Source organism: Colletes gigas, unplaced genomic scaffold (genome assembly GCF_013123115.1).
Source record: "Colletes gigas isolate AHSC1104 unplaced genomic scaffold, ASM1312311v1 Colletes_gigas_Sc00018, whole genome shotgun sequence".
In the NCBI taxonomy this organism is placed as follows: Eukaryota; Metazoa; Arthropoda; class Insecta; order Hymenoptera; family Colletidae; genus Colletes; species Colletes gigas.
In genome coordinates, this window is record NW_025106647.1 from 2,369,713 (window position 1) to 2,395,896 (window position 26,184).

Below are 26,184 nucleotides of genomic sequence, written 5' to 3' on the forward strand. Positions count from 1 at the left end.
GCAAAATTGATCTCCTACCTAGTAGTAGGTTTTGGAAAGATGAAATTTCTGATCAAATACTGTGCCCAATTTCTTTTATAAACCAACTTTTCAACTCAGGGTACATAAATGTATAAAGGTATGATTCGTGGTACGATCGTAACTGAAGCACTTTGTCAATGCTACAAGTAGATTGAAAATGTGAAATGAATTGTTTTTTGTACGAAGTTTCGTTTTCAGAGGAAATTCGGTTCAGAGAATTTGTCGAGGACAGGAATACGTGAAATGGAATTTGATTTCAGATTTTTAATTTACGTTTGAGGTAGATATCACTTTCTGATTGGATGTGCTACGAACTGTAACACATTTAGTATTGATCCTGTGTAAATTTCCTCCGCTTTCACCAGTTTGCAAATACTTTTAATTTTGATGGAACATTTTTCTCATTGGAAAACTTGTAGTCTTTTTATGGAGACTGCCGATCATTTAAAAAATTCGTGAATTAGTGGAAAAAGTCTGTACTAGTCAGGCAATTTCTTTCTGACAGAGTTTGTTCTATTGTCTAAATTAACAGAAATATTTTGCTTTGGTAACTCTTTTTACAAAATCTTATGCATTAAAAATTTATTTGATATCAAGTGATGTAAACATAGTAGAGGGTAAAAGATTCACATACGAAGTCATAACCTAGCGTTAGTGCAAAGAGACTTCCTGAAACAGATGAAAATTCGTGTTTGGGTAACTCCTTATGGAAAGTGAATAAAGTCCTTTGGTTTGAAGAAGATGAACGACTGTAAAAATTGCAGAAATTTCGTGGAACGTATTTATGTAAATTGTATGCATCCGAAATTCAATATTTTATTATGCTAAGACGCGGAGTGCATGGTGTTTCATATGAATATGCTGCGCCAAAACCTTGTCAGCATACATGTTTTTTAATTGCTTGCTTACCATGGCAAGATTTAGGCGACTTCCAAACATTTATACATATTTCGTCTCACGATATCTGAAAATTGTAAAATTTTAAAGGAAATTATCTTACACTATGTAAAACTGGAGAAATGCACATTTATAAATTCGCAGAGTAATACTGTATTAAACAATTTGCAACAATTATTAAACTTAGGTATTGTTACTGCAATAACTAGAATGTATCATTAAAATTTCGTTCTGAAAGCATTTAAAATCAAGCCTTAATAATTGTTGCAGACAAGGATAATAGAAAATTAAAAAATATGAAGGTTATTTGTCGCGAACGTCAATAAATTCCGTTTCAGTTTTAATTAAAGATTGTAGCAGCATTATGTTCCAAGACTTACGAAGTCCAGTTTAATTTTTTTAATAAAATTGTTGTGTGATTTCTGTCCAACGAACATGGTTTCCAGATTAATACAAAATATAATATATAAAATAAAAGTTACAACGCCGTTTGTCGTTTACGATTGCGTTGAAATAGTGGATAAATTGCGTTGAAATGTTGCAGTTGTTCCGTCCGAAGGAACACAATACGCGAATATTTCGTTGTCAGTTTATGATAGGTCCGCGACGTAAAGCTATTTTTGAGAAAAGACATTTTATTCCATTGCCGGCAATAATCATTTAACTTTTCGTATAATCAACTTAGAATTTTACGTTCATTTCGTTCTCAATAGCTCAGCCGGTCATACAGTCGCGTCGGTATTTAAGTTGACACTTATCATTTTTATAAAATAGCCGTAAAAGGATACAATAAAAATAAATAAAATACGAAATGTTTACAAAAATAAATTTATTCGTGTCTTAAGTAAATAATGTCACCTTATTAATTATGTTCATTTGAGTAACAATAGCATTAACAAATATTTTCTAATGAACGTCTATCGGAAAGTAAGTTGACAATGGTTATAAAGTAAATTATAATTCTATAAGTAACAGTAAAAAAAATATTTAATAAGCAGTTTGATACCCTTTGGCTTTAATTACTTCCAGTAAACGATTTGGCATACTGTGTATTAATTTTTTTAACGTTTTGGGCTGTATTTCATCCCATGCCTTTTTTAGTGCGGCTATCAATTTTGGTTTTGTATAGCGGTCCGATTTTGGTATTTTTCGATGGAGTTCGTCCCATAAGTGCTCGATCGGATTTAAATCAGGGCTCTGCGGTAGCCAAGAAAGCAGCAATATATTGTTTTCGTCGATAAATTTTTTAACGATCTTTGCAGTATGTTTCGGATCGTTGTCGTGTTGGAATATGTATCCTGTATCTGGCCCAAATTTTTGAATTGATGGAAACAATTTTCTTTTAGAATATCGATGTATTTCGCTGCTGTTAATATACCATCAATAACTGTTAATTTTCCTACATTTTCATTGTTGAAGCAGCCCCATAACATTATAGACCCTCCACCGTGAAACACGGTGGAGGTGATAACATTTTGTTTAAAAGCTTCTCCTTTTTTTCTCCACACATATTTCCTTCGTTTGTTTGATTGTAATTCAAATTTTGACTCATCACTCCAAATTATGGATTCCCAGAATGCAGTCGGTTTATTAAAATGCTCTTTTGCAAAATTTAAACGTTTGCGAGCATTTGTTTCGGAAATGTGTGGCTTCTTCCTAGATATTCGACCATGCAACCCAGCTTCGTATAAACGGGATTTTATTTGAGTGGTCCCTATTGGCAAATTTAAATCTTCTTTGATCTGTTTGGCAGTAATAAATGGTTCCTTTTTTGTTATTTTAACAATTTCTCGATCCTGACGGGGAGTTGTTTTTCTTTTTCTTCCCGTTCTAACTAAATTTTCAGGTTTCCCAGTAGTCTCTATCTTTTTATAAATTTTTCGCCCCCCTTTCTTTGATATCCCAAAATCTGTGGCAATCTGTTGCAAACTTTGGCCTTCTCTCCTTCTTTTATAAATTAATAATCTTTCAGACTCGTGTAATTCCCGTATTTTCGGCATGCTACAAGTAACCAATTCTTAACAATAACAATACATAACAAAAAAAAACATTATATAAGAGACTAAATACATTATCAAATTATTAATTGCGCGTTTAATAGCAAAATTTTATTAATGAAATAAAAACTTGATTACGTCAACTTACTTTCCGGCGAACCAAATTTAGGAAATATTTTTACAGATTGACTGTTATTTGATTGTACGCGGTGTTTTCACTTTGACACTCACTGGTATACTGAGGCATGTCTTGTACATAATGTAAACAATGTCAGAATGTACGGAAGGACGCGTACAAGTGTTTAAATTATGGAACAATATCGTCAATACCAGAAATACAACAGCGTCAACATAAATACCGACGCGACTGTAAACTCGGTCTTCCGAAGGGTACGTCAAAAACGGGACTTAGACCTTCGAGCGGAAAAACCCAGAGGAAAGCCGCGACATTGTCGGATTTCGAAACATTCGCGTACAACCAGGTATCGCCCCACTCTCTCCTAGAAGAAGGCGCGCCAAGGGCGCATAGAGGGTGGTGGCAATGCCTAAGGGGGCACGTTGATTGGGTTTTTTGATTTCTAAAAATCACCAAACATAGTGTTTCCCCATACTTCCAACGCCGCGAGGAAGTTCGAACAACGCCGACTAATCACTTTCCATCAGCGATTCGAGGCATTAACATCTCCACTGCTATTCCAGACACACGGTTCACTTCGAGTACCTTTTTCATTCGTTTAACGTTTCGACTTTTCCCCTTCGAGTCAAGCATTCGGACCGAAGGCTTAATGGGCCATTCTACCTTGTAGGCATGAAAAATACGTGTTTCTTTGTGATTTTTTTTTACGGGTTATTAAAGAGCGATTAATTCCGGATTTTGTAGATACATTTATTATATATTTAGCTATATTTACGAATTTTTGCAACGCATAATATCTATTGATTACGCTGTTTTTGTTGATCATCAAACAACAGTTTTTACGAACGGCACCCGACTGCGTACGTGATATCTTGCGAACAAGTTATTCGAAATCCTAAAACCAACGATATTCTTAATATAGATGAGTGTGGTTATAGCATGAACTAGGATCTTTTCAAAAAAACAAAAAATGGCAAAATGGCAGCTATTTTACGAAAAAATACTGAATATTTTCATATATTTGGTTGCATTTTTGTTAATAAAAGAAAAAGTATTGCATATATCGCAATTATCCTAGTTCATGCTATAGGGAGACCAGTTCTGAAGATACTGTATAAATTTGATGTTGATATCTTGAATAGTTTTTTAGTTATCACGCACGCAGTGCCGAAAAATGTAGTTTCGAGAAAAACAGCTTTAAAGTTTCACGTCCAGTTGTTATACCTGCGCGCGGTACATTTCAGCAGGTTATAACTTCGTTAGTTTTTCAAATTTCAATTTAATATTTGGTAGACATATTTTCGAGACTACATACTAAAGGAAAATGCAAAAAAAAAAATATCGATTTTTTTAATCCCACAAGGTAGAAAGGCCCCTTAACGTACGGCTAGTCAGCGTTAACGTTCATGCTGTGTAACATCTTAGAAACATTGTTTCCAGGTTAATTCCTTGAAACAACGCGTCGCGACTAACCGTTTACCAAGATCGAAGGTATCTTCAAGACTTACCATCTCGAAGACGGGCACCACCGTGCGGGATATCACGACGCGATCGCGAGATACGAAAACAACCTCGTATCGGAACAGCAGTTGATTTCTGAAATATTTGTAACGAGATATCGGTTCCCTGCTTCGTTCGCTGTTTTAATGTCGATTCGTAACTCCGAGTATCTCCGAAATAATAATTTTTTTTTAAATGATACGCAATTTTCCATGCGTGTTTTTTCGACGTTAAAATATAAAAGCAATGTAATCTAGGTCACCTGTTCACAGTCGTCTTTACATGGCGACTTCTATTCCGTGCATTACAAGAAACAAAAAAGCGAACGGAAACATGCAATCACTGAAATGGAAACTCTTTCAAGCAACGAAAAGACCGTTTCCCTTCAGTTGACTTTGAAATTCGACAAAATTGCTTTTGGAAACAGTTCTTTAATGGAACGCGAGCTGGCGTATGAGAACTTTCGAAAACAGTTTGGTCTAAAAATGGAAGGCGTAGAAGACCAATTCAATTTTCGTTGGATTCCAAAATATTGTATATCTCGTTACAATAATTAATGATTATGATGTTACGCGTCAAACATGTCGAACTAGTTTCAAAAAAAGGCGTTTTTAAAATGGGTATCAAATGGACGTAAATTAAAATAAATAAATTTCAAAATAAAGTTCCAGTATTCTTCGAATAAAATATTTTGTTTTTATAATTACACTACTACTTATAATTTATTATTTAAATGAGTATTTCACCCAACTCTGAATTGTAGACATTTTCATTGATATTCGATAATGCAAGTTTCCTTTTGTCAATATTCTTGCAACTATTTCCAAATACAAAGAATTATATCTGATTGGATAAATACCAGAGTTTCATTTCTGAAAACATCCGGTAAATTAGAATCTGTAAAATAAATATTTTAAACTGACATTCGAGGGGTTAAATCTACTTTTAAAACGAATTTAAAAGTTTGATTCGTTAGTCGAGAATAAAAGTTGCCCAATACTGGTAAATACACAGTAATTTACGGTGAACATATTTTCCATCGGTCAGAAAAATTGTCAACAACTTTAGAGGGCTCGTTATCCGATAGATTGAAACGGTGAATTGATTTCTTGCGCTGCTCTCTACAAAGAGTTTAAGGTTAATTCCAGGAATCCGATCTATACCAGAGCTCAGCTCGCCAATTGTTCGACTTTATTACTCGAAATCCACTTTTATCCGTCTCGAATAAAATACGCGGCAATAAAATCACGATCGATCCTAGGTGGTCCTTGGCGGGGGCAGGCGTCATTTCGTGCCGAAAGTGATCCAGGATCCCGAGGAGCCGGATAAGGAGGGCAGACGATTGGACGGGAGGAATCTGATCGAAGAATGGTCCAGAAACCACCGGTTGCGGAACGTGCCCGCGAAATACGTCACTAACAAGGAGCAGTTCGAGAACGTCGATCCACGGAAAGTGAACCATCTCTTGGGTAACGATCAGAAACATCTTTTTATTGTGTTCGATGTGACTCGAGGATTCGTTAGCAACGAATTTTAATGCCATCTATCACAGGGGTTTTCCTTTGTTCGATTTACAAATCAGTTTATTATTGAATCTTTTTAAATTCCTAAACAGTATCACTCGATTATCTGAAAAACATTAAGAAGAATAATGTAGCTCTTTGAAATATAAAAATATGAACAAGGTTTTACTTCCTTCTTTGTGTCACGACTAGTTTATTATTGAATTTTTTTAACTTCCTAAATAGTACCACTCGATTATTTGAAAAACATTTAAAAAAATAATGTAGCTCTTTATAAAATGCAAGGCGTTCAACCACTCCTGGAAAAAATTTTAATAGGAGATTCTAGAAATCAAAATAAGACGAAAATCAAGAATACCAATTTGTTGATTGAGGCTTCGTTAAAAAGGTATTAACGTTTAAAGTACCGTCTCTAGAACAGCAATCTGCGAACAGCTGCTAGTGGTTCTCACTGACAAAATTGTAAGGCTGCCAATACGTCACTAATTGTAAGCAGAGTTTCTCATGCTGAGTGAGAACCACTATCGCATGCACGCACAGCTGTTTGCAGATTGCCGTCCTACAGACGGAACTTTAAACTTTAATATCTTTTTAACGAAGCCTCAATCAACAAATTAGTATTCTTGATTTTCGTCTTATTTTGTCCCCTAGAATCTCCCAGGGATGGTCGAACACCCTATGTAAATATTGCATGACTAGGTTTTACTTTCTTCTTTGTGACACTTATACTATCATGATTGCGATAGAACAGTGCATCAATTTTATTTACGAATATGTACAAGATAATAATGAAACAAAGCATAATATAGTAGTGATTCTTAAAATGAACCCCAGACGTGATTCGTAAGTTGAATACCCTCCTTGGAGCCAGTGAAAGACGATATTTGAAACACGATACGAGCTGGAATAAAAGACAATCTCTTTTTCTCATTCGTTCTCATTCACTGTCCTTTTCTTCAGTCATCGACTGACGGTAAAAGATAAAGGAAATTCGACACCAGCAGGCATTGCTGAACATAATTATTTGCTGGTGTTCAATTTCGCCTCCTGTATGTGTTTGGGCTTCGGTGAGTCCACCAGGCTTATGACACCGACCGCGTTTTTGTCAAGGCCAACATGGGCAAAAGTTAGAATTTCGTTAATAGAACAAAGTGTCATAAACTTGATCGGCGAAGGCAGTCTCGAGTGGTTGCAACCCAAGCGGACTGTCGGATGGCCCACACGTGCTCGGATTCGTATACCTGGGCCTCCCTTGTTCGTAGTTAGTTTTGCACGCGGGCCCAGGGACCGACGCACGCGGTGGAAAATCCCCAGAGTTGCCAAACGTAGCACCCTCCACCTTGGACGCCAAGCTACAGTGACATCGTTACACCCCCGCCACGGAAACTCTTGTTGGAAGGGGGTGCAAAAGACCAACACCTTGGAAAAACGCCGGAACGCCGTCACTTCGTTTTTAACCTTCAAACACTTGGGTTTTAGCATAGAACCAAACCACTTCGTTTAGCATTTTGAACACTTCGTCTTTAGCATAGACACTAGCTTAGACTCGGTCACGTGTATTGTTTTGTTGAGTTTCAATAAATATAGAAAACCAATTCGTCTAGTTAGTCCCCTGAAAAAGGGGTGGTTCTTCAATATCCGAACGAGCCCGTCTCAACCACGGATTAAACACTATGAAAGATGAACGTGAGCGATGTTCATTTTAAGAATCATTACTGTACTACTTTCGTATATACACAGCGATGATACGGTTATTCTGCATGAAGAAGTGAATCGAAAGTATGCAATGCAATTTGTTCAAAGAATGTCTTATTACAAAAATTGACGGTGGTATTATATTGCCTATTTCTCGTTCGTCCTATCATTTGCTAATTATTTGAAATCAGCTGCAACAAATAATACCGTAGCAGCTTTCATGTTTCGAAGCACAGAACAAATGTGTTTAAAATAAATCTTTTTTCACTTTATGGTAAAACTGAACGAATTATCTGGAATCTTCTCGAGTCACTCTATAGGTCGCCATCAACCATGTCATTAAAAGAACTATTGAAATCTCGGTGCAAGTTTAAAAATAACGACTCCAGAACATTCTATTGTTCTTTATTCATGGGCGAACAAATAAAATCCGTTCGCACATACAAACACAGTTCCGGGTTCTCAAACGATCTATCTTCCAATACTCGCGCGGAACCTTTTCGAAATTATTACATTGTCACTGATCTTTTATCAGGGAACAATAGCAGATTGAAAAATATCAGAAATAATCATGGGTTTGTGCGTAGCTCCGTTTCTCCGTTTTATCGATTCGTTTTGATGATCGTGGCGACTGATCCTATAATGACAAACCCTTATCCGATGATAAAAGAGTAACGTGGATTTCAAGTGAATATTATTTAGATTGAATAATGCTGATTGTGCATCCTGAGGTTAGACAATTATTGATCGTATATGATTATATTATTCCTTGAACGTGATCAGCTCTTAGTTAATTTACTCTAATTGAGATCGGCGTAACGTTTGAATTGGGGATTACGCTGACTCTATCGATCAGAACAATTAATTCCCTTCGAGACCTGTTAATAAGGAATACTATTGGCTCCGTAATTAATAATCTCACCACTTATTGCGCAAACTCCACGCGAATTTCTTCATAAGCCGATTTATATCTACGGAATTTGTTGTAAATTCATTATTTTTGCGAGGTTTTTAACATTTTTAAAATATGTAATTTATCGTAAATATCGTTTCAGATAAGTGTGACGACATTTCAATGATTTATATCCACTGAATATAACAAAATTACTTTCTGTATAAATAAATATAGTATAGAGGATATGTATATATTGTTTATGTAGTACATACATACATATACGCTATGTCTGTCTAGGGGGTATTTGTACATAACATTGTAAGGTTATACAAAACCATTATTCTCTACTATTCTAGCTTTCGAAGTATGTATAGTTTTTATTCATACGGTACTATTTTCTGTTTTTTAAATGTTATGAATAAAGATACTTTGTTTAACAGTTAATTAGCGTTCTCGTATGTAAATTTTACTATTTAAAATTTATTTATATTGAAGAGCCCTACTTGACACACAAAGAATTAAAATTTCATTATTATTCTTTTTATAAAATCGGTACTATATTGCAAAAAAGACTTTCACTTGCAATTTTACTGCCACCACAACGCAACAAACGAGATTTGCATCTATCGAGGTTCCACTGTATTCTGTTTAGAAATATTTCGCGTACACTCGAGAAATATTTTAGAATTCGATCACAGAGGGAACAGAATCGATAAAAGTTATCGGAGTCTCGAGACTCACCTTTTCGTGACGTTGGATGATTTCAGGACTGTTTTCCTATTCCCATATGGACTTCGACGTCGACCGGAACACGAATGGAAGCGGTGACCCTTCGTTGGCCGAAATGGCGATAAAGGCGCTTCGCGTGCTGGCGAAGAATCCCGAAGGATATTTTCTCTTCGTGGAAGGTACGTAAAAAACGGAACAATAAGCGTAGTAAGTGCAAAAACGCGCACCATGAAACGTAGAAATAGAATTTATCGCCCACAGCGACTCACAGTTTCGTCTTTCCGTCGGCTCGTTAAGGGAAAAACGGAAAGGGAATATTTACTCGAAAATATGAGTGTTTTGAAACTGTCGTTGAGTCCCGAGACCGTTCGAAGTCCGTGATTTATCACGGCGGACTGACTAGAATAAAGCTCTTCGTTCGCGATGCAATCTCTTTACCTTGAAAACCACTTCCTCGCCCAGATTGTGGTTTTTGATACTCGTATCTCGTTTAAGCTTGTCGCCAAGTTCCTACAATTTCACGTTTCTAAATAGTTCTTCTAGAAAATCGTGATATTCGTGCGATATACATAGTTTTCTATACACAAATAAATACACAATAAATATATAAAATGCTTAAATAAACTTTAAATAAAAAAATTGAATTAATAAATATTCATACATCCGTGTGAGTCGTTTTAAATATTTAACAAATTGATTTCTCATTAATAACACACTCGTTGTATAGACAAATAAATACATAAAACAATATGCTTAAATAAAAAAAATATAATGTCGGTTGAAGAATTGATAAATATTCATACATTCCTTTGAATCGTTTTAAATATATAACAAATTGATTTCTCATTAATAACACACTCGTATCGACATATAAATACAAATAAAACAACATGCTTAAATAAAAATTAAATAAAAAAATATCCGTTGCATAATTATTAAATATTCAGACATCCATTTGTGTCGTTTTAAATATTTAACAACTTGATTTCTCATTAATAACACACTCGATATATAGACAAATAAATACAAATAAAACAATATGTTTAAATAAAAATAAAAAAATAGAATATCGGTTGAAAAATTGATAAATATTTATACATTCCTTTGAATCGTTTTAAATATACAAGGTGTTCGGCCACCCCTGGGAAAAATTGTAATGGGAGATTCTAGAGGCCAAAATATGACGAAAATCAAGCATATCAAATTTCTTGCCTGAGGCTTCTTTAAAAAGTTATTAAAAAAATTAAATTCAGAAATTTCAAATCATTCTGAAAAAATTATTTTTGTTTGCGGGGCTCAATTACAATCATTTTTGGTGAACACATGCCCCAAAAATCCTACCTGCTTTCGAGAAAAAAATTCTTGTAGGTACTGATATTTTTAGACGAAATTAAAAAATTTCAAATCATACTAAAAAAATTATATTTAGTTACAGAGGTCAGTTACAAGCATTTTTGGTGAATAGACATACCCTGAAATCCTTCGCACTTTTAAGAAAAAAAATTCTTCACCGAATATCTAATGTGAGACCAGAAATGCTACCCTGAAATTTCATGCGAATATTTAAAATGTCATGACTTCTGAACGGATTGGACGATTTTAATAGAAGAAGAATATGTAGAAATTCCAAAAATATTCGAAAATTATTTCTTGACCCTGTAAAGTGAAAAAAACCTTATGAAAATGCTGAAATTTTTAAACAGCCATAACTCCTGCAATAGTTAATACATTTCAATGAAACTTTTCTCTGAAGCAAAGCTCATGGGTATTTACAAAAAAGTATTAAACAACTTTTCTATAGGGCGTCATACAAAATTACTAAAAATCAAAAACGAATTTTTAAGAAAAATCGACAGGGGTGCCCAATTTTTTCAGCGAAATTGAAAAATTTCAGATCGTTCTGGAAAAATTATTTTTGGTTGCGGGGGTCAATTACAATAACTTTTGGTGAGTAGACCTACCCCCGAAATTCTACACACTTTCTAGAAATAAAATTCCGTACGGGCGGAACTTGAAACGTTAATAACTTTTTAACGAAGCCTCCATCAATAAATTGGTATTCTTACTTTTCGTTTTATTTTGGCCTCTAGAATCTCCCAGGGTGACCGACCACCCTGTATAACCAATTGATTTCTCATTAATAACACACTCGTTGCATAAATACAAACGAATGAAACAACATGCTTAAATAAAAATTAAATAAAAAAATATCTATTATGGAATTAATAAATATTCAGACATCCATTTGAGTCGTTTTAAATATTTACCAACTTTCTTATTAACAAAATACTCGTCTTCGTTTATTTGATTTATTTTGTACCCAGGCGAAGGTAGTGTCCATGTCTACTGTTTATTCAGATTCAAGAAAAATTCTTTGCGCCCACGTATACATAAGATGTCGTTTCCCCCCGTTCGTGTTTATAATCGCGTAATTCAAATTCCTCGCTCAGAATACAGTTGAACCGATGCTCCGTAGAGTATTCCTTCCTCGTATAGAAAAGCGGGAACATTGAGTCAGCGTTCTGTACTTTATGGAGTTTATAGATTCCCAGCTCCCAGTAACTGGCATGCATGTCTCGCGTTCTTTCATCGCCGGAGAAAAAGGCGTTTCTTCGACTCGAAGATACAAGCTTTTTCGTCCTCTCCTTGGAAAGACTGCTGATCCAACTACCCCCGCGAACCATTTCTCGCCTATATCTGGTGTTTCCTTCGGCTCAGCATCTAGAATATCTCTGTTTCTGTCGAGGATTCCGAAAGGATTCGCAGGTTATTTGTTTTGTCAAAATAAATACTTTATATACATAGAATAAAAATACACATTCAAAGGAAAGCAAATGATCTTATATAGGAATTGAATTAGAGTCACATTATTATATGATGTTGGCGCAGTGAGGAAAAACAAGTTGATTAGGAATAATAAACGATAATATATTTAATAAGAACAAATAGTAGGAATATATGTATGTTAATAATTATTAATATTAATGAGAACAAAGTATTTTTACATGTTTAACACACGCGGCGCATACAGCGAGCAAGCCGAGACAACAAGGGCCCAACGGTGGGCCTCAATAACACGCGTTTTTTATCTGCTTCACGCGCGCGAATTTTAACTAGTCTACATATGAATTCACAGTATTTCTGGTACGTTGAAAGTTAAAAGTTAGAAATTAAATTAGATCCACATTATAGTTCTAAATGGATATCTAGTTACGAAACAGAACTATAAAACGTGGATCCTAATAAGAACAAAAGACTTTGTTTTTCTTCCCATGAAAGTAATTACAGTAAATCAAGTTTATCAGAAGACATGCTGGGAAATATTTAACGTTACTAGACTATCATTAGAGATGGGTAAAATGTATATCTAAATACAAATTTCTAAGAATAAGAGCTAAATAAGTGCACCTATATCCAATAACCTTTAAATAAAAGTCTTACACTATATTATTGTAATAATATTATGAGTCTCGAATATAATTCGTTAATAATATCAAATATGCTTCCCATAAATATTTGAGTTTACTACATACTTGCCAATTAGTCTACTATAAGCATGTATAACTACAGGCACTATGTATTTATGAAAAAAGAATTAAAGGAAATGCATTTTTTGACTCTAAACGAGTGAAATAATCTCTTCAAACAGAAACAGATCTCTCTTTGTAGCCCGGAGAAAAAAATGGAGAGGAATTTATGGAATTCGGTTGAATCGCGATTTGTACGGTGGAATCGTACGGAAAAAGCGTTTTTCCAAGTAGCGCGGAACGCACAAGCGAACTGGTCCGAATATGTTCACATACCAGTGAAAATGAAACGATTTAGAAAAATGTAACCTCCCCTAATGTAGTATGGCAATTTGTACTATTGTCTGTCATCCCCACCTTTCGACTGCCCGTCTCGTTAAATTGCGAGCGTGCAATCGCATTTGTAACAATCGTTTCCTGTACAAAAATCACTTTGAATGTCAGACATACTTCAACTAATTTCTTTGTGCGGAACCAACCGATTTTATTTGGTAACTCGGCCTTGTAATTTTGAAAAAACGTGAAACGTGAGCTCCGCGAAACATTCATATTCTATAATACATGACAACTGTATAGTAATGATTCTTAAAATGAATTTCAGATATGATTCGTAAGTTGAACATTTCTATCCCTCCCGGCTGGTAGACGAGAATTCATTTCCCTTCTCCTTCTTCTGAACATCTGTTTCGCGGCAAACGACTATAGTAATGATTCTTAAAATGATGCCCAGATTCATAAATTGAACATTTCTATCCTCCTTGGAGCCAGTGAAGCGTGAAAGGCGACATTTGAAAACGATGTGAGCTACGTATAATAGTTGATGTTAAAATCCACCTCCACTGTACGAAAGATGAACGTGCCAAGCCCAAGGCGACGTTCATTGTAAGAATCATTACTGTATTGTATGCGTTTTTCTTATCAGTTGAATGGAAAATCAATGAACGAATATTTTTGAAATTTTATGCAGGCTTTTGGCATTTGAAGGGCTTCGACTTTGTTACCAACAATAAACAAATATTTGTTAAAGATATTTATACTTATGATGTTTTGTACGCACTCTACTTTTAAGAAACTGCTTCAGTTATTATTGGATTTTAGCCTAATATACTTCATTTGTATTTATATATGTGTTTTGTTATTAATAAATGAAGTATTATATTTGTGTGAGAAATTGGGTGTGTTCACACGACGATGCACGGACATTTTAAGAACGCGTCCTTCCGGCGCCTACTTGTACTCGTACAGGCATTAGCCTCATCTGTTCTTCTTACTGTTTCTAACAACTGTTTATCCAACCGTATGTGTTACATGTCGCATCTCCGACGAGCTGTTCTATATTTATGGCGTATATTATATCGGGCACTTAATTAATATTCCCTTAACTGCGTTTAATAACCAATAGTTTGCAACTAAGTTTTCTTTATTGCAAAATAACCAGTTTAACGTACTCCGTGAGACTCGATAGTACAATTTAACAAATTCAAAATTTTTATCACAGATATTTATAAATTATGAAACGTTTGCATTATTGTTTAAATAAAACAAGCCTCTTGTTATTCGGTGACGGAGTATGTAGCCATATGACTACAGTGGAAATGAAAAGGTTAAGTAGTTGGAATTAACAGTGAATGTACATTGTGACAACGTTGGTTTTTCTTTTCCGCGAAATAAAAAATTGTTTCGCGAAATTATAGTTAATTTCTCAACGTGGACTAGCAGTTGAGCAGACGTAATTTATATAAGGGTATATTTGGTGTGAGCGGATATGTTTTTGAATGATGAATTTGCGTAACGAAGGCCAAGGTCGTTGAATGTTTCTCGTTATCGTCCACCCGGAGGATTTTGATTAAAAATCGCAAAAATTAATAAAAGGAAAAGAATGTGTTTGAAAATTAAAGTTTCCGCGTACATCATACTCACGCTATTGTTATCAATTGTTAAATTTTCATTTTGAAAGTTTGAAATTGAAATTCAATTTTAATAAAGTAATAATAAAATTAAACTTCATAATTACTAAATCCATTACGCAGCTAATTTTCGAAAACATATTTTCTAGTAAATTCAATACATATTTTGTTTAAAAAACGTATTGTACTGCGTTCATTCTAAAAAAGAAACTGGACTATTTTTAATTGATATTAAAACAAACTTTGTCACAGAATTATTGAATTGAAATTCGCTGAAGCAATGAAAGTAATATTTCATTTTAAATTCTTTTGATTGCATAATATTGCTTTTAAATTGAACATGATAAACGTTCCCTTCAAACTTCTTGACATTATATAAATTTAAAAAATAAGTAATGACATATGTCTATCTACTTATAAGTTATATTTTTTATAATATTTAAATTTTATTATACTAGTATATTATTTTTTTTCTTTTATACAACTTATGCTGTCTGAACCAGAATAGTTAACAGATTTTTTTCTATGCATAATTTTATCGTTAGTATTTTACTACAATTTAGATAACTATGTATAGGACTGGCAATCAAATAACTTATTCTATTCTATTCTTTTACAGTTTAAATACATTACTAAAAAATGTATGTATAATATAACGATACAAAAGATATACTTTAAGAGAGTATATTACTAGAATTGTTTATTAGAATTCTTGCAACATATGCAAACCACGTTGCAATGTGTGGAATGTCTACGTGCAACTAGAGTTGGCCAAAATGTAATCAAATTACATTTGCTGCAATAATTACACAGTAATTGCATAATAATTACACGGTAATGAGGCAGTTGTTACACGCTTTACAGATTTACGAATATGGATACACCGCAATTAGAAGGTAATTTTCATGCGATTAGATATAATCGCGGCAAATACAGTCGCGTCGGTATTTATGTTGACGCTGTTGTATTTCTGGTATTGACGATATTGTTCCATAATTTAAACACTTGTACGCGTCCTTCCGTACATTCTGACATTGTTTACATTATGTACAAGAAATGCCTCAGTATACCAGTGAGTGTCAAAGCGAAAACACCGCGTACAATCAAATAACAGTCAATCTGTAAAAGATTTCCTAAATTTGGTTCGCCGGAAAGTAAGTTGACGTAATCAAGTTTTTATTTCATTAATAAAATTTTGCTATTAAACGCGCATTTAATAATTTGATAATGTATTTAGTCTCTTATATAATGTTTTTTTGTTGTTATGTATTGTTATTGTTAAGAATTGGTTACTTGTAGCATGCCGAAAATACGGGAATTACACGAGTCTGAAAGATTATTAATTTATAAAAGAAGGAGAGAAGGCCAAAGTTTGCAACAGATTGCCACAGATTTTGGGATATCAAAGGAAGGGGTGCGAAAAATTGATAAAAAGATAGACTACTGGGAAACCTGAAAATTTAGTTAGAACGGGAAAAAAAAGAAAAACAACTCCCCGTCAGGATCGAGAAATTGTTAAAATAACAAAAAAGGAACCATTTATTACTGCCAAACAGATCAAAGAAGATTTAAATTTGCCAATAGGGACCACTCAAATAAAATCCCGTTTATACGAAGCTAGGTTGCATGGTCGAATATCTAGGAAGAAGCCACACATTTCCGAAACAAATGCTCGCAAACGTTTAAATTTTGCAAAAGAATATTTTAATAAACCGACTGCATTCTGGGAATCCATAATTTGAAGTGATGAGTCAAAATTTGAATTACAATCAAACAAACGAAGGAAATATGTGTGGAGAAAAAAAGGAGAAGCATTTAAACAAAATGTTATCACCTCCACCGTGTTTCACGGTGGAGGGTCTATAATGTTATCGGGCTGCTTCAACAATGAAAATGTAGGAAAATTAATAGTTATTGATGGTATATTAACAGCAGCGAAATACATCGATATTCTAAAAGAAAATTTGTTTCCATCAATTCAAAAATTTGGGCCAGATACAGGATACATATTCCAACACGACAACGATCCGAAACATACTGCAAAGATCGTTAAAAAATTTATCGACGAAAACAATATATTGCTGCTTTCTTGGCCACCGCAGAACCCTGATTTAAATCCGATTGAGCACTTATGGGACGAACTCGATCGAAAAATACCAAAATCGGACCGCTATACAAAACCAAAATTGATAGCCGCACTAAAAAAGGCATGGGATGAAATACAGCCCAAAACGTTAAAAAAATTAATACACAGTATGTTAGAATGTGGAGGGCTCAAACACTGATTTGAGAACCTCGTCTAACGGGGGTCCGGATCACGAGGGAATAGGAGGATGGAAAAGTAATTGTCACACGTTATATATATTTTCACGTCGTCGAAAGAGTTCGACGACGTCGTTTATTGTGGACCTTTTAATGCGAACAGCCTGTCTTAATTAGATTATACGCGACAAAACCTCGCCTGTCTGACCGGCGTTTGGCGTGTGCTCGTGTCACGCTGTTCTGAAACAAAAGAGACGGAACGAGGTGTAAATATACGGTAACGTTTGTCACTCTCTCCGTCTCGTTTTAATGTTCACGCGCTCCTGGTTGTGCTTGTCGCACTCAGGAGCGGGAAACTCAGCCGCCGCGTTACGCAGCTAAGCTAGTGGACTGTATATGTTTGTGTGCGTTCCCTTTAAACTGGGAAACGTCTGATTGCTGTTTTGGGGAAGACGAGATTCAACCTCGTTTCTTCCTCGACTGCAGGTATCGACTGTCGTATTAGAGGGTAACGGATGGAGGTTGTAAGGCTGCAACCGTACCCGGTCCTTGGCCCTTTACCACCTTCTTACGTGCGTACGGGCACGGTGTGGTGCAGGTTTGCCAACGGCGCCCTTGGGTCGACTTACTAATGGGCCTGACACCACGTTGCTTAATGAATCAACGTCCTACGCGCAGCGACCGTACTAGGCTGGCGATCTTTGGGCGTGTTCTCGCGATTCGCCGTAAGCTGGGAGTTAAAATTGTCCCACACTTCGACTGGAAGATGGCAAAGCCACCCAGGGTATTTTATACGCCCCTGGATTGTGGGTTTCGAGCCGTTTGACAGTCAAGGGAGGTTCGAGGGTCAACCTCGATACCTCCGACACGACCCCTGATTACAGCGATACGTGTTTTTTTGTTCCTTTTTTTCAGACAAAGGTGGGTCGTAGCCACTGCTGAATACTTCGGACACGACCTCTGATTACAGCGATACGTGTCTGTATTCAGGCTGAGGTGGATCGTACCCACTGCTGAATTCGAAATCTCGGATTATAACCTGCGAGATCTTTACAGTCTTTGGATCAGGTCGTGTTCCGACCTGATCTGTTTAATTGGTAAACGGCTTACGGAAGTTCACGGGATGGGGTTGTTTCACAACCCGTTCCGTATTGAACGTCCTACGGAGGTTCACGGGATGGGGTTGGTTTTCAACCTGTTCCGTATTGAACGTCCTGTGCAAGTTCACGGTATAGGATTGTTTTCCAATCCGTTCCGTATTGAACTTGTGGTTCACGTTTACGTCTCTTTTAAATAGTAAACGGGTTGTGGAAGTTCACGGTATGGGATTGTTTTACAATCCGTTCCGTATTTGAACTTCCTGCCCACGTTTACGACTCTTTGATTTTAAATTGTAAACGGGTTTTGCGGAAGTATTGACGGTACCGGATGGATTCCCAATCCGTTCTCGTACTGCACTTCCAACCCACGTTTACAATTTCGTCGAAAGTTCGAGTGACTCGAAACTATTCGAAAGTCTTGGAAATTACGGGGGAGCGGGATCGTATGCCCATCTGCTCACTGCCGGTTCCAAGTTAAGAGTGACGATCTCGCCCGGCTAGTCAAATTCGGAGGGGAGAATCTCCGACTAGCGGCGCTGTAGACGAATTTGAATTCGTCTTTGTCCAACTTATTATTGTCGTACCTTCTCTGTCTACACGCGCCGAGACGTTAGCTCGAAATCACGCGTAGTTTCGTCGATCGCGTGAATCCGTATGAGACAGTTTTTGTAACCTGTCTTGTTTTTCGCGTAGCGGACACGAGAGCCGAACGTTCTCGAGTCGGTTACATACGCAGAAAAACAATACCGGGTGACGAATAATATTCCACTATTCTTGTATGTGTTACATATCATTCATGCATGGGGCTGAAACGTTTGGTGACTTGGGCGTTGGCTCGAGCATCTAGCGAGCAACCCTTTGAACGGGGTTGACTCATGCCGTATGCGCACACCCGGCCCAATTTTCATTGCCTTTTATGGTAATGCCCCGCCTTAGTACTGAGCATTTTCAACTATATAAGGGCCGCGGTTTCTTACTCGGGGAGCTCAGTTTTACCTAAACTCTTGGCACGACGTTACTGTGACACTCAGGGCAAGATCGGGCTATAATCCCCTTCAAGCAACTATCTACGACTATCTACCTTAGCGGATTATCAGTGAGTGCCCATTAATCGAGTAGAGCTCCCGCGAACGCGCCGCGAAAAAGCCGATAACAAATCTTTCGCCTTCGAGGCAATTTAGCAATTGTACAACTTCTTGTAAATCCATAGCTGTACTTGAGCATCGTCAAAAATATATATTCAAGTTATTATTCCTTACGTGTGTTATTCACTCAAAGCAACCCTGAACCATATTAACCGTAAGGCTAGGGGTATCTCACGAACCCGGTACACCTTTACCGCTCGAGGTGTACCATCACGACAGAGAGCAAGATCCTAAAACATCCTAAAAACCTACGTGGCTCCCAGGGTATAAAGCCCCTGGTTCGTCCACTCCTACTAGCGGCTCCCAGGGTATAGAGCCCCTGGTTCGTCCGTGAAACCATTAATTTTCCCTATAAATCTAACCCCGTGGCTCCCAGGGTATAGAGCCCCTGGTTCGTCCACGTAACCTCCACCTACGGCTCCCAGGGTATAGAGCCCCTAGTTCGTCCGGACCTCCTTTCTTTTCCTAACCATACCCAAAACCACCGGTCGAGTACTGCCCCTCGACCGAATCCAGGATCTCGTGCTCCCGCTCGTAACATATGTTTCGAATTAACGCGATATTTAAACACAGTATGCCAAATCGTTTACTGGAAGTAATTAAAGCCAAAGGGTATCAAACTGCTTATTAAATATTTTTTTTACTGTTACTTATAGAATTATAATTTACTTTATAACCATTGTCAATTTACTTTCCGATAGACGTTCATTAGAAAATATTTGTCAATGCTATTGTTACTCAAATGAACATAATTAATAAGGTGACATTATTTACTTAAGACACGAATAAATTTATTTTTGTAAACATTTCGTATTTTATTTATTTTTATTGTATCCTTTTACGGCTATTTTATAAAAATGATAAGTGTCAACTTAAATACCGACGCGACTGTATAATCAGATTACATTTGAGCCAAATCTGTTTGTATCGTAGTTAAAGATAAGTGAATTTCCACCAGTTTTCCGTACATTGAGACAGTTACGAGCTTTTAATAGGAGACAAAGAACTTGCTAAATCTAGATTTAACCAAATCGGAAGGGAAAGTTCCGATGAATAAAAATTTTACTCTCTGCCAGAGTCACGAAAAGCTTTTTCCAATGCCATTGCTAATTCTGAAACTTTCTTTCGTATTTTTAAATCTAGCTCAAACTGTTAAATCACTCTGCAATTCAATCGAACTTTCTTGTTACGCGATTCCATATATTTCTTTATCTATAGTTTTATTGTAATAGCATCGTACATTTCGTAGCCAATTTAGGAGATTTTTCGTCGCCCCCATTTTGTAGGTTCTTACTCGTGGTTCCTGAGAAATACGACATGGCTAAAGCAGGGTAATTCCTGTGGAAAATCATTGCTCTAACAGAGAAATCTAGGATGAAACACCTTTGTAGCAATCTTTACATTATTATCTTCTTGTCATGTCTTTTCCTTTCGTCATTCATTTCGTACAATTTTTAAATATTTATTTTGTTATTTTTCTTTTCCTATATTCATGACTTTCACCATTCGCGTGCCCAAAATTAAAATTCTTTTAACAAGTTTTAATTTTTCCAATCTATAAACAATAATTAATTTAGATTTGTCTCAAAATACATGAAAAATGTTAGGATGCACCCAGAAAATATCGCACATTTTAATCAATTTAGTTCCTGTTCAAAACTGTTTATTGAAGGAAGTATATGAATTAATATATTGATGGAATTAGTACGTTCTATCATTGTTCGTTTGTATAATTTGTATAGCAATTATGTAATTAGAACTATTCATAGTTAGAACAATGAAATGCTCTTTGGTACACTAAAATTGATCAATTCCAGACATAAAAACTATATACTTTGACTTTGATTTTAGAATTTGTAGTATAAACAAACGAGGAACATTTTTCTCTACTTCACTCACTGCCAGTGTTTACCACATTCGATTCACGATCGAGCCTAACAGAGATAACATTTAACAAGCTTCAGCACCTCATGGTCTATTTATGATATTTTTATATTTATAATGATATTATACCGTGGAAAAAAGGAGAAGTGAAAGCCAAGAAACCTCAAAAGTATCAACACTCACGTCAATGAACAAACTTTTACCGTATTATTGCACCTTGACCACGTACAGAGATGTAATGGAAGTTTACTGTCTAGTCGAGTGGTTTGATAAGGTTATCCAATAAGAAGCCAGAGGAAATGAAATTTTTCCGGCGGAAAAAGCCATAAAAGTGTCCTTTGCCGGTACTTTTGCTTTACTTATTCCCCGTCACTTGCGAGACAGGATTTTTTTTTTTTCTTGTATTTGCGTCACGGCGTCGGTGCTTTACGCGTCGTTCCGCGTAGTTCCTCCCGGCCGAAAAGTGCTTCCAAGTGGCCGAGAACCGTCCGGGTGGATCGCGAAAATTTCTCGCCTTGGGACCACGCGAGCGGAACAGCGAAACGCGTGTAAAAGGTTTACGAGAAGTTTAACAGGCGCGCGCGATTACGGGTGTAAAGTACGTCTGGCGCATTAGCGCCGCGAAGAACGTAACTCGTCGGACCTGGTCGCCCTGGTTCTACGGATTAAAATCCGAAATTCGGCTCCTTGGGATAAGAATTCGTTACGAGGCTTCCTACAAATCTCTCCTTCGGGTCTTAATACCCCACGGGACCCTTAAACGACAACGGAATTACCTTCGTGGCGAATTAAGGTCATGTTCGAAATTATTGTCGCTGACAGAGGAAACTGATGCATCTAACGTCGAACCCGAACGCTATGTCAGGTTAATTCGTTCGATAAACTGCTCGGGAGTTGCGCAAAGTTCTATTCGAACGATAGGTAATCAATGAAACAGTAGTCATGCACAAAATAGAATGTAAATGTTTTTTAGAAAATGATCGTGTTCCTTGTTGAGAAAAGTTTTATTTAAATATTGGGTAACAAATGTATGTGTTTTTTAGAAAATGATAATTCCTTGTTGGTTAAAGTATTATTTAAATATTAGGTAAACAATAAAACCAACATACAGTGAAGAGTAAAATACAACCAATGCAAGTGTTTTTTAGAAAATGATAATTCCTTGTTGGTTAAAGTGTGGCGCTGCTTCGCTGCGGTGTGGAACTTGTGAGAATCGTAGGAGGACAGAAAAGGAAAGGAGGGGGCGCGTTTCGTCCGCGCCTGCTAGTGGACTCATCAATAAGGCTTTCTAGCAGGTCCTACCTTAAGGGGGGAGTCTCATGTGAGACCTCAAAAATATCAATTTTTTTTTTACTTTATTTTTTGAAAGTATATATAGTTAAGAATGTACTGTTAAATTTTGAGAGATAAATGTCAAGTATTGTGGATTGTAGAACATTTTTTGTATATCCCTCGCGGTAATTACCGGAGTCATTGCTTCGGGTGATTATCATGTACAGCCCAGACATTAGTGTTTCGAAAGGTTTACGACAGGATCAAGAGACATCTGCTGTTATTAAAAGTTGAAATTTGAGCGTTTTTGTCATCTAGGTGGTAATATTCTGGAAAGAATTCTATATGGAGTTGAGATTGATGAGTATAATCTTGCAGACTTTAAATGCGTTTCTCTCGAAACGTTACTTTGTTAACTGGCGTAGATAAAATCTCAAAAACTATACGTTTGATTGCTTTGAAATTTTTATACATTGTTTCACATACTAACAGTTCTCGCCCGTACCAAAATCAAATTGTTATAATGAGTTTATCATATTTTTTTAATTAAAAAGTTGAAAAAGAAACGACGAAATTTTGCAATTTTTACTTTAAGCTTTCACCATTTTGTCAATTTGCAACATAAATTAATTACTTTGGTACAGGCGATAACTGTAAACCTACCGAATAAAAATCTTTTTGATTTTTTGGATTTAGTCAACCTTGAGAGCTGCAATCACCTACGCCAGTGTTTAAACACATGTTTACTGCGGACGTGATAACAACATTAAAAGTTATTAAAAATTAATAAAAAAATTATCTTGTATTCCCAAAGAATAGCTAAGTAACCTGCAAAAAAAGAATCATAACGTCAGATGTAACATTTCCTTAAAAAAAATTAAGAAAAATGGTTCAATTTTCTATCATTCACATGAGACTCCCCCCTTAAACGACTGGGATATTGGGAAGTCGTTCGAGAAATGTATATACATAGCAACTGAGGGATCGGTCGAGCGCTTATGAGAGCGCGACCCCTTTGGTGGTGAGCATGGGAGGCGACGCCACAAAAGTATTATTTAAATAATAGATAACCAATAAAATCAATATACAGTGAAGAGTAAAATGGAACCAATACAAATATTTTTCAGAAAATAATAATTCCTTGTTGGTTAAAGTTTTATTTAAATACTGGGTAGCCAATAAAACCAATAATAAAATAGAACCAATATATGTGTTTTTTAGAAAATGATAATTGCTTGTTGGTTAACACTGAATCTACCGCGACAGCTCAAATGATCCTTTTTCAAATTTTGTTTAGAATTTCTAGCGCACAATATTATATTAGTGCTATTTAACTTCACGACTTTTCTTATAGTATACGTGGAATGAATTTTACAATATTCACTTCTATTTTTATTGTATGTTTTCTGAGAAAAATATGTAGTCTGTCTTGCCTACAGATCATCTGACCGGTTGAATGATTTATATTTTTTTGTAAAAAACTGGACAAAATTTGATACCGAATTTTTGTTAGCTTCCGATGTAAATAGGAAATATATGTACAGGGGGTCCCAGCTAAAGTGTGACAGTCGCGATACTGCAATAACTATTGATGATACGGAAAAATTGTTTATATGAAAATTGCAGGATAAAATAGGATCTTTATTCTGGCGTAAACGGAAATTTTATTTATGTTATTAATTTCAAAGATACGATGATGAAATTTCGTTTTTTAAATGGAACTATATATTTTTTTTGAATCATGCGATAGTGTTTTTCAATACGAATTCATTAACCTGCAATTTATTTACCCGATTTTCATTAGTTTTCAAGATATAGCGCTTGGAAATTTACTGATTTTCGGCGAAGACGTCTCGGCTTGAGTGGCAAGTCATAAAAGCGGCCCTATTGTTGCGTTGTTTGACTCCGCCTGTTGAAACCGATAGCAAGGGTCTACGCTCGGAACGGCAGGCCCGAAGAGTCAGAAACATGAAAAGTATTGTCCATCACGATTTAAGTTTGTCGCATCGAGGATGGTGATGTCGCTAATAATTTGGATGATTGGAACATTTATTTAAATGTTTTAGCTGAATTTTATTATACAAAAAATTTATTCTACGTGTCTCCTGCCATTCGAAATACATGTTTCAATTCGTTTTACAAGTTTCCTTTCCACGTTTATTAGAATGTCCGTTGGAATATTTTCACACACAGCTTTAAGTCTGCAGTGCTTTGTAGCGGTGTTTTATAACTCTTGTTGTATGATGGAAAACCTTGGACCTTGCCAAACATAAATAATACATCTATTACATTTTACCGCTAATAAAAATTCCAACTTTCCCGAAAATACCTAATTAGACCCGCTGGTCATTTATGAGTTTGCTGTTCCGCTGCAATATATTGAAATACACTGTTTAATACGTTTTATGAGTTCTCTTATGAATCAATTTTATATTCCTTATCCTTGCGAATTCACGAAATCGTGATGGACAATACTTTTCATGTTTCTGACTCTTCGGGCCTGCCGTTCCGAGCGTAGACCCTTGCTATCGGTTTCAACAGGCGGAGTCAAACAGCGCAACAATAGGGCCGCTTTTATGACTTGCCACTCAAGCCGAGACGTCTTCGCCGAAAATCAGTAAATTTCCAAGCGCTATATCTTGAAAACTAATGAAAATCGGGTAAATAAATTGCAGGTTAATGAATTCGTATTGAAAAACACTATCGCATGATTCAAAAAAAATATATAGTTCCATTTAAAAAACGAAATTTCATCATCGTATCTTTGAAATTAATAACATAAATAAAATTTCCGTTTACGCCAGAATAAAGATCCTATTTTATCCTGCAATTTTCATATAAACAATTTTTCCGTATCATCAATCGTTATTGCAGTATCGCGACTGTCACACTTTAGCTGGGACACCCTGCATAGCAAAGTCGAAAAGAGAGAATCTTCAGTTTCCACTGTTTTAAAACAGTCTAACACCGTTATTAAAAATATCAAAACTTTAGACGCGTGCAGCTTCGAAACTACTCATGTTTTCTGTATAACATAACCATGGTTGGAAGCGGTAAACCTTCCCCTTTAAAATGGCTTTTGAATTATGTCGATCGACTTTCCGTTTTGGAGATATCGCAATTTATGTAAAGGGGTAATTTTTCAATTTCCGCTATCTCTCTGTCCTCGACAAAAGCTTACTAACGAATATTAAAAATACTAAAAGTTTAAGCACGCGCTGTTCTGAAACTACTTATGCTTTTTGCATAAATGAGCCATCATTAGAAGCGGTGAACCTTCCCCTTTAAAATGGCTTTTGAATTATGTCGATCCGACTTTCCGTTTTGGAGACATCCCTATTTATGTAAATGGTAATTTTTCTTAATTCGACTATCGCTGTCTCTGTCTGACGCGTTGCGCCGAACTTCTCTGTCTTGTACGAAACTCGTGAGTATCGTGGCGCAGTGATCTAGTTATTACGAGCACGTGCGGTCAACGACCTTGAGAAGGCCGTAGCACAAACGAGGTATACGAGTAGACCTTTCATCTTATGGGCTTTCGCGGCGGAATCTGACTGCCATACCGATCTGAAAATTCGGAGGTGATTTTAGCGGCCTCTTCTCAAGGATGGCGGTCAGTTGAGAAACTATGCACTGAATTAGTATTGATGGGCAGCCAGCTGTAGTGCGTGCGTAAATACATGTGAGTTGACTA

General features: G+C 36.1%; 1 protein-coding gene across 1 annotated transcript in view; it reads left to right on the forward strand.

The window, feature by feature from the left end:
* The window catches only part of LOC122400523 (alkaline phosphatase-like), a 490,617-nt gene that overhangs the window by 366,514 nt on the left and 97,919 nt on the right, over positions 1–26,184 (forward strand). The window contains exons 6-7 of the mRNA XM_043402045.1: positions 5,813–6,020; positions 9,432–9,572. Coding sequence (XP_043257980.1) covers positions 5,813–6,020; positions 9,432–9,572 — 349 coding nt within the window. The remainder of the gene's footprint in view (positions 1–5,812; positions 6,021–9,431; positions 9,573–26,184) is intronic.